This window comes from Montipora capricornis, chromosome 12 (assembly GCF_036669925.1).
Source record: "Montipora capricornis isolate CH-2021 chromosome 12, ASM3666992v2, whole genome shotgun sequence".
NCBI classification, from domain to species: Eukaryota; Metazoa; Cnidaria; class Anthozoa; order Scleractinia; family Acroporidae; genus Montipora; species Montipora capricornis.
The window spans coordinates 19,901,275-19,911,274 of record NC_090894.1 but is presented as its reverse complement, the minus strand read 5'-3'; the positions used below and the strand labels follow the sequence as shown (position 1 = coordinate 19,911,274).

General features: G+C 41.4%; 2 protein-coding genes across 2 annotated transcripts in view; one reads left to right on the top strand and one right to left on the bottom strand.

Moving 5' to 3' along the window:
• Window positions 1–4,307, top strand: part of LOC138025280 (S1 RNA-binding domain-containing protein 1-like) — an 18,988-nt gene extending 14,681 nt beyond the window's left edge. Inside the window, exons 14-17 of the mRNA XM_068872513.1 lie at window positions 374–766; window positions 1,866–1,951; window positions 2,512–2,610; window positions 3,260–4,307. Coding sequence (XP_068728614.1) covers window positions 374–766; window positions 1,866–1,951; window positions 2,512–2,610; window positions 3,260–3,570 — 889 coding nt within the window. The 3' untranslated portion in view covers window positions 3,571–4,307. The remainder of the gene's footprint in view (window positions 1–373; window positions 767–1,865; window positions 1,952–2,511; window positions 2,611–3,259) is intronic.
• A 155-nt stretch (window positions 4,308–4,462) lies between these two features.
• Window positions 4,463–8,654, bottom strand: LOC138025279 (uncharacterized). The gene has a single exon (XM_068872512.1). The coding sequence runs from the start codon at window positions 8,496–8,498 to the stop codon at window positions 5,778–5,780; it is 2,721 nt and encodes a 906-aa protein (XP_068728613.1). The 5' UTR covers window positions 8,499–8,654; the 3' UTR covers window positions 4,463–5,777.
• Between the last annotated feature and the right edge of the window lie 1,346 nt (window positions 8,655–10,000).

The following is a 10,000-nucleotide window of genomic DNA, read 5'->3' as shown; positions in this document are numbered from 1 at the left end:
TGGAAGGTAGCGTAACTCTCAAACAAACTCGCTTTCGCTGATCAGCTTAGTTTAACAAAAACTATTTTATGTAGCCACATAAATGTGTGGTGCATTGTAACATTGAGCAAATAAACCACATCGAAATCCTCCACCCTAACTTCTCCCTCTCTTATGTAATCGACGGTTTGACCTAACCCTTGTTGTGCATAGTGTTCGTTTGACTTTGAGGGCAATTGAAGAATGTACACGAGATATCACTTATTGGAGAATTGAAGAGAGCTTTTCCTGGTCAATGTTATCAGCTTCGTTTCAATCGTTTAGGGAAAGAGTCTTGCTGGTTTTCCAAATGCTTTCTTGCTGAGAAAAATTCTGTTATCTTTTTGTTTACTAGGCGCATAGCTGGTTTAAACGATAAGAAAGCTAAAGCTATTCTCGCTTGGAGAGAAGAAAATGGTTCCTTTATAAACCGTGAGCAGTTAAAGTTGGTTAAGGGGATTGGGCTCAAGTCCTATGAACAATGTGTCGGATTCGTCCGAATCGTAAATGCATCTGGTATCTGTAGCAATGCGTCCAAGCCATCGACCAGCGGGCTCAGTAGTTCAGCAGTTGTCGTGCTGGACTCTGATGAAGAAAATATGGCGGGACGTGGGAAGAAACGTAAGAGTGAGAACACTGAGGGAGGTGCGAAAAAGAAAAAGAAAACAGAAAATGGGACGCAGACGTTCAGTGCTGATCCGCTAGATAAGACCTGGATTCACCCTGAATCATATCCTGTGGCTAAACGGTAAATGATTTCTGAAATAACGAACGACTGAGTTCAGTGAGTGATTCGATCAAAGTACGAGGTTCTTTTTAGGAAATTCGTAACTTTGCTCATGAGAATTTAAGCGCAAGATTTTGATAGACAAAGGTTTAATCGAGTGTCGAAAGTAACTTCGCAATAGTTGACCTAAAAATTTCGCCCCACATGTTTAGCCAATCAGAGGCATCATCCAGACCAATAGACCGATTTCCATATATTAAAATTCAGTTCGAAACAAAAGACATCATCTCGAGGCTCTGGGGAATAAATATAAGGATTTACATGCGTTTATTCCCCAGAGCCTCGAGATGATGCCTTTTGTTTAGGACTGAAGTGGGCTATTAAAACATGCGCACTTGCGTTTTCCCGCGCTTTTTACTGCCTCAATAAAAATTGCCGGCTTTGTGGTCTGTTTGGCTCTTTTGTCGGATTGTCAGCATCTTTTGTGATTGGCCATTGTAATTACTTAGCGTTTCACGGCACTTTTTTAGATGACTGCTCTATCAAATGGACTCTAGACTAATATACAAGAGACACCCAATTAGCTTAAGCGATGGCGCTCCGTGTGCCCCGGGCTTACGGTCGAAACATCAGGTCGGCTTTTTCAATATCGAGAAAAATCCCCCTCCATCTTTCCAGGTGATCAGGTGACGTAATTTGGAGGACTGGGAAGAAAAATTTTAACGCCGTATCCCACAACCGAGCGCGGCCTTAGGTGTTGTTTCCAAACTCCCTGCAGTATTTCTATCACCAAAACTCAACAGATCATTCCGTGTTTACCACATTTCCTGTTACTTGAATAAACATTCAAGTAGACCCGACGAGATCTAGCCTCGCCTCTGCCATGTTGAATTAGAAAATGAGGTCGCGCGCGGTTGTGGGATACGGCGTTATAATTTTTCTCCCCAGTCCTCCGAATTACGTCACCAGATCATCTGGTTAGGATTAGGGTTAGCGTTAGCGTTTTAATTAATGCGCTCTAGAAGTTAGCACAACTGGCAGTGATTTGACTCACAACTGGCAGTTTTTGACGTCAAGTCAAGAATATCCTGCGACTCACTTTTGCTTGAACCTCTTTCAGTGTCGTGGCGATGTTAGATATTTCACCTGAACAAATTGGCCAACCTGTGGTTAAAACTGCCATCAACAAGCTTCTTCAGGCTCACAGTAAGTACGGGTTCGATCTTTTGAAGCGCCTTTGAACTAAATGATTTAAATCCAAAACACAAGGAAATTATTTTGACCAATCTCAAAAAAAGGCGTTAAAATGCAAAGCCAGTTATGGCCGGAACAAACTCCGTATGTCAGCACTATGCGCGTCAAAATGCGATCGCGGAGCAACTTATAAGTAACTTTGCCTTTCCTTCTTATTCGCATAGAATGTGGCGCGTGATTTTTAAGACATTTAACGCGCAAAGAAATGTTAAAAAAATCGCAAAAAGACTTTTGACACCCAACTGATAACTAAATGGGAAATCTCGAAACTACAAGTATTACTCTATTCACTTTATTCAGTATTGTTCAGGCCCTGACATGTCCCTGATGATGTTGTGAATTTCACGGATCCGCGAGAAAGTGAGTCAATCACTATAATGTCAAACTATTAAATTTAGCTGGCCGTTCTGTAGAATTCGGGTCGCCAAATTGGCTAATAGTAGCGCGCGCACCATCTGAGAGATATGATGACATTTCTTTACTGACTGGAATTTGTCTATTTAACACCACAGATATTGAACAGTTAGCAGCTCAATTAAGTGTTGGCACCCCTACTTTACAGCATATAATAAATGGACTCAAGCAACCCAGTGATCACGATATACGAATCAGTAAGTAACGGCGTTTCAACTATCCCGAATGATTTGTAAAAGTCCTTATTAACAAGTAAGTGGTGGACCCGGGAAAAGATAAAAAAAAACCATCCATGCGCGAAGTTCGAAATTGCTTCAAACTCTGAAATGTGTAATGAGTATCCAAGTAAGATCATATGCTATATGAGCAGATAAGCGAGACTGATTTACAGCCAATAAGAACGCTAGAACCCTAACCCTCTTTACTGGTGGGAGTCAAAACTGCGTCTATTGACTCAGAAGCGATTGCTTTGTTGACTGGGCAAGAGCAACTTTAAAAGGAGAGATGTTTTGAATTAAATCTGTATCTATGTGAGCTGAAACCAGTGTTGTTTTTGGTTTACGCGATATCCGCTTGTTTTACGCGACTCGGCCAGAGGGATAAGACTCGATTTCGGCCGCTCTCTCGAGTCTTGTTTTCTTTTCTCCACGAGAGAGACCGGTTTTTCGTAGGAGGAGCCCAAGCTCCTTTCCCGAAATAGCGGCTGGTAATCGAGCCTACAAGAGGATAAGCTACCTGCAAACTTTCTTTGTGATTTTCAATTTTCAAGTTTTATTTCAAGATGCGGAATACATAGTTTTATCTCCATGCTGAAGCTGTCACACTGTTTTTTTTTTCTTTAATCAGATTTTCAAAAGCCCATATTTAAACGCAACGTTACATCACTGGACGACCTTCATGAGGGAACTCAGCTTAGCGGCCGCGTTACCAACATGACGTCATTCGGAGCATTTGTGGACTGTGGTGTCGGCCGCGATGGGCTGGTACACAATAGTAAAATGGGACGATTTAATGGTGCGGTGGGTCTCGGAGATCTTGTCGAAGTTACGGTAGACCGCGTGGATTTAGATAAAGAACATATTCATTTGGCGTTAACTGGCATTTCTTCAAGATTTGACCCGCAGTTGCTTGTCTCTATCGAAGGATTACAATCTTAGAATCGAAGGACCCAACAGTTTGGTCGAGTTAGTGAATCGTTTATTTCCAGAGGAAGATCTCCTTTTCCAAGTTGCTTGACTGCAGAGATCAGTTAACGTTTGCTTGTAATCATAAGCGTCTCGTTTCGTAGACCTAAAACTGCTGTTGCTCCATCATGAGAATGAAACTAACCTAGTAGGCCATTTCCGAGTTCATGTCTGTCTTCTCTTCAAAAGCGAGTCTAAGTGGGAAGTTTTTCTTATGAAAATTGGTTCTCATTCATTTGTAAAGTAGAACTAATTACCGTCGCAAAATCTTCGCACCTAGACTCGCTTTGAAGAGGAGGCAGCCATGAACTCGGAAATGGCCTATTTCAAATTGCCGCCCGTCCTCCAGGTGGGCATTTGAGGGAAAATAGACTGGAGTAACTTCCAGAGCTACAAGCTTTTAATCTCATTCTGAGAAAAGCATTGTGTTTGGAGGTCGATTTCTCAAGAGCGCATGCTCAGAACAGAACACTCGCACAGGAAGTCAGTGGCAAAAAATGTCAGATTAGCCGAAGGAGCGGCGCCTGCGCTAACCTTTTTTGCCAGCGGAGCAGGAGGTAGTCGTCACGTATTCAAATCTCGAGTTTCCTTTCTAATAATATACATGAAAAAAATTACTCCTAGTTCTGATTGGCTAAAAAGAAGGCAGTTGTCATGTAACACGGCTGCAAATTTGTAACACGAGAGCAAATTATAAATTTATAAATGAATGACTTGTGAACGATATTCTTGTAGAAGTTTGACAAACGTTGTAATCTGTTTTGAATGATCACGGTCATAGAAAAGCAACCATTCAGAAGTGAAACCAAAAGCAATCGTGGCTCGCGCGTGCGCTTTTTCCCGCGCTTTGTGTCGGCTACGTGTAACTACATTTAGTAGGGCTAACGCTCACATGGTTCATATGGGGTACAAACTAGCACTTCACATTACACTCTAATCAGTTAAGTCTGTTGAAATGTAAGTGTCACACGGCTAACGTTTGTAAAAACGTAACCCTTCCTTGTACTTCGAGTTTTGATTGGTTTACTGGATTATCTGCGTTCTTTTTGATTAGCCAAAGTAACTACTTTGGTTTAGGTTTTACGACACTCAATTGAAAACCGCTCTACTTCACTCAGTGATTGGTTCAAAGTTCTCGCGTCATTTTTACAACCAATCAGAAGTGAAACCAAAATCAATCGTGGCTCGCGCGTGTGCATTTTTCCGCGCTTTGTGTCGGCTACGTGTAATTACTTCGAGTTTTGATTGGTTTACTGGATTATCTCCGTCCTTTTTAATGGTCGAAATTAATTACTTTGGTTTTGGTTTTACGACACTCGATTGATACTCGCTCTATCATGTGATTACCAAAACAAATTTCTCACTAGTCCAGAGAACAGGTAATTAGATGCACTGCCAATAGGCTAGTTTCGAATCGTGCATCAACGAGGGAGCAGAGTCGAGGTTCAGGGGAATAACTTGCATTTTCCTTTGTTTTGAACAAAATAAAATGCTAATTATTCCCCTGGATCTCGACTCTGTTCTTTTCTTGCTGCACATTTGGCCAGTTTCGCATTCTAACGGTTGGATTGGATCGAGCATGAAATGGAGGCTAATGCGGGGGAATCTTTTCAGGTGCAAATTGTTTTCCCCGCATTAGCCTTCATTTCATTCTAGATCCAGTCTAATCGTGAGAATACGGAAATTTCTTATTCGAAAGTAGCCCATTTTTGATACCTTTCTTTTATACCTGTTTAGTCTAAGCATCTGCCACATATTTCCAACATTAAGTGCTAACTCACATCGCTTTTGTTGCGTTCGAACACATTGTTACAGTTACAGTTGTATTTTCAATAAAAGCTCAAAAGAGTTGCGGTGCTTTCGACTATCACAGAATTAATCATCGGGCTCGGCAGACTCAGTAATCTCACCATCACAAGTCTCAACATCTATTTCTTAACATCAAAAAGGGTCAAGAGGCGAGTATCGTCAAATATCAACAGAGCAGGCGCATTACACACTTCCGTTGAGTAACTGTGATGATCATCAGTTATTATGACGATGATAATCACTTTATTCAAGATTTTATTTTCAAGAATTGCTTTTCGGGCCCGAAAACTTTTCCGACGCTTTTGAACAGTCCTCTGGTAACTTAACATACACCTGCTAAATGTCGTATTGAAGTTTGAGTAGACGAAACATTAACATGGTCTCTTATTGTAAAGAAAAATCGGCACCGCTAGACTCCAAATGTAAATTAAAATACACATTGAGCTTGATGTCATCTTTATGCTCATAACTGCCCACGCAATGGACAACTTTATAGTGGAACCATCTTTGGGTGAATACCAGTTTGTTAACACCATCGTAACATGAATAGCTGCTATAAAATACACAAAATGGAAAAACGAGTAGCTATAAGGAACCTTTTCATTGGAAAAATCTGATTCGGGGAATTCTCCAGTTTCTTCCCTCACCGCGCATGCGCCATTTTTGTGCTCGTCGTCACCTTCCTCGTCGGCGCCTTTGATTTTTCGTCGGCGAAGTCCGAGGATCACCCGAAGCGAAGTTGCTGCCAGTTTTCGTAGAGTTTCGGTCAACGCTGAAATCCGAACGCTAAAGTAAATTATGGTAGCAACTAAAAAAAACAGGTCCAACGAGGCTTGAACATTTAAATTTGGTCGCATATCAGCTTCGGAGACGTAACTCGCAACTGGATTGCACTTCTCATTTGGATTAAAAGATAACGCTGACCAAGTTAGATAAGTGGAATATGTTACTACCACAGAAGATTGCAAAAGTCCGCCTTCTTGGACGTTCGGATGAACTGAGATAATGGCCGCCACTGCACATAAAACAAGATTAATGCTTATAAACATTTTGTTAGTCTTACATTTTCGCGGAGCACCAAAGAAAACGTAGAAGCAAACGATAGCTGTTGCTGAGATAGTGTATAGGAGTAGGGTACAGACAAGCACGGCGTAAAACCAGAATTTGTTACCAGTTAATTCCATCCTCTGAGCCCATGCTTTGTTCCAAACGTTTGTTACATCGACAAGCAAAAACAACTGAATTATGATGAAGAAAAATGTGCTCACTAAACCAAAGTACATCCAAACTTTGCTAAATTCCATAGGAATAAAAAAGGTGAACAGTACGAGACCGAAAAACAGGCCGAATTTGACGAGCCACAGACCGTTGTGGATCAGAGCTCGAGGATCGCTGTATGTTTCAACGGAGTACAGAATCAGTGAAAACAACAGAAAGAACGCTGCCATCGAAAAGCAGACTCGATAAACGGCCAAATAAGCTGGATCCATACTTAGACAGTTTCCCAGCTTTGTAAGCTTGTTGCAAAAATAAACATTGCCCTCAAGCGCGCGACGCATAGTGGGAAGGTACATTGCACAAGACACTGCCGTTCCAACCAGTAAGAAGAAAGTGTAGACAAACCTTGTCGATTTTGATTGGTTCCATCGCGGACAAGGTTGAATGAAAATTGTATAGAGTGATGTACATGTGAACGTGCTTAGTGACGTCAGAATGCCTTGTATGGAGTGCGTGTCTCGATCGGGGAATAGTGTCGGAGCAATAAGGCTCCAGATATAGAGGAGTATTGTCATCAAATTAGCCAGAGTATTTATAGTTAATGCAACCCAATTAACTGCGAATTCGCCTTGCACGCTTTCTCTGGGACTGTTCCAGTTCGTTATTGTCAGCATGGCGTGCAGTGAGAATAGACCAAAGATAAAGTATAGAAGCGAATAATTATAACTCTGTTGTATTCCATTGGTGCTGCCTGTTTCATAAGTGCTTGATATGTTCCCGTTCGAAATGACCTGTTGTCCGAACTTTCTATAATACGCTCGTGGTTCGCGTAAACAACCAAACGCAAGCAAGCCGAAGATAACGAAAACGTGTATTATGGAATACAGGTTCAAATTGGGATCCTCCCCAGTCTTGATTTCATAATCTCTCTCCGCAGTGCATTCTGCTTCCCCAAATCTGAGTGATAGGTAAGCTAAGTATGTTGTGTAAATTGTCGCGAAACTTGTTAGCAGCAGACGCTCGGAATACGAGTCGAGAATAAACGAAAGAACAACAGCGAGCAAACATAAAAGGGCTGTTGTTGTTAACAGCACTAAATTAGTCTTACAGTTGTCCTCCTTCGTGTAGAAAATAAGAAGTAGTACAATAACTATTCCAGAAAACACGTACATCGCGCCGGCTGAAAATAGCCGTAAAAAGCTCCAGAAGGTGGGCGTGGCCTCATCCATTTTATGAGTGAGAAATTCATTCCATCCCTTTGCCGCGTCTATCAGAAAAACAAATTGTATTAGTGTATAAAAGAACGAGCCCGCCATTCCAAAATACATCCAAATTAAGCCAAAACCACGACGAGGGATGATGAGAGCGCAGAAAACAAAAATAGCCAGAGAAGAGAGTTTGGGAATCCAAAATCCGGAATGGATTCTTTGCTGAACATTTTTGTCCTCCGAAAACACAACAAATAGCGCGCAGAGTATAAAAAAGAAGAAAGAGTAACCAAAAAAGATTCTGTAAATCAAGGAGTAAGGCAGCATGGCTTGGCAGTTTGAGATAAAAGAAGTTTGATTCGACGAACAGAAAAACTCAGCTGCAGTAGTATTAACCGCTGGATGAAATAACGCGTAGGATAACGTAAGTGCTAGAAGAATAACCACCAAATAAAATAAGTGAGTTGCTGTAAAATGTGTGGCAATCGGCAGTCCAGGGCCAATCAATGAAAAAAAGTTGAACCTTTGAGGTGATGATTTAGAGTTACTTCCGCGTTCAGAGTTAAACTTGTCGTGTACTTCTCCCGTTTCCATTGTTTGCGCCTCATTTAGGCTTTGCATTCGTTTGCTCTCTTTAGCGTTAGAATCGGCTTCCAAATGTTCCATGTCTAATGCTAGAGATGGTAAGCTGTCCTAAGGTGTTTAGCCCAAAGCCAGTTTTCCACTGAATTATAACACATGGATTCACTGGTAGATTGAAATGCTCCTCTTAAGTTCCAGCACATTGCTTGCCTTAGCTTCCGCAACTATCAGCATATTTGCTTTTCTCGGAGCGTCGCGAACGATACAAAAGAATTGTCAGGGAAAAATATGAGATATTTTCTATCAGAAGACTACACAATGTGTTCACGTCATTTGTAAAATAACCTCAATACTTGATCACATCCCATTCAAGGTGTACTCTCTTGCTGGTACTCTGAAGATACAAATTCTCCTGTAAGCCTTCAAAGATAGAATGAAATCTAAGTATTGAGAATATGACTGTCGATAGTCCACAAGTTGATGATTATCCTTTTTTCCCTTTACCTCACCAGCAAAGAAATTCTCTCGTTTTGAAAGGAGAAATTAGGTATGATCATTATTGGGACGGTCCAAAATAAAGCTGATGAATTGTGTGTTGGCTGGTGGTCCTTTCTTGCCACCTGTCATCGTTACTACTTCAAGTTATAAAAACTAATTGCTAAACACACATTTATAGTTTAGCACAAAGTGCGACGCCATTTATTCTACGTACAGCTGTAGGTCAAGTTCTTGTGATTGTTTTTACGGGAGTCGAGGGATCAAAGTTTTACATTAAATAGACTGAATTATCAGAAATCTGTGTGACTTGCACATAGGAGTTGTGTAGATCGGATGATCCAACGAAGCGTCCGTGAATTGGCCAGAAAACGTTTTTCTTTAAGAATGTACGTATTACACCATGACCCTTTTGCCCATCTTCTATCAGTAACTACGGAGAAAAAGTCGTCTTGTTATTGAAGGTAAAACTGATATTCTGCATTCGAATTTCGATCGCTGTCAGGTTGTGACTCACCACAGCGGGTGTTTCAAGCATAATTTGGTACACTGCAGCGAGCACTTACACATGGCTTACACTATGTTCACATTACCGAGTATAATATGTTTCAGCCTTAATAAACGTTGAACACTAAAGAATGCAATGCCGTGTAACGATGTGATTCATTAGCGGTTGACCAACATAGTGATCAACATAATTATACACTCCACTGTTAGGAAAGGAAGGAAACTTAACTGAGTGCCTTGTCGTTTCTAGCGTTGGAGCACTAATTGGGACACTGTAAACTGAAATTAACAATTAAAGCAATTCATGTCAAATGTTGGTTTTTGAGGAGAGGGAAACCGGTCAAACCGGAGTACCCGGAGAAAACCTCTCAGTGCGGAGTGGAGAACCCGTGATAAACTCGATCCACATATGACGCCGAGTCTGGTAATGCGAACCCAGGCCACATCGGTGGGAGGCGAGTGCTCTCACCCTGAGATGAAACAATGTTCACGAAGGCATTTTCTTCAAAATGGAACTAAGGTCGGCCATTGAAACCTAGCATGATCAGAGCTCAAACTAGAAAGCACATGCAGACGGCTGTTTC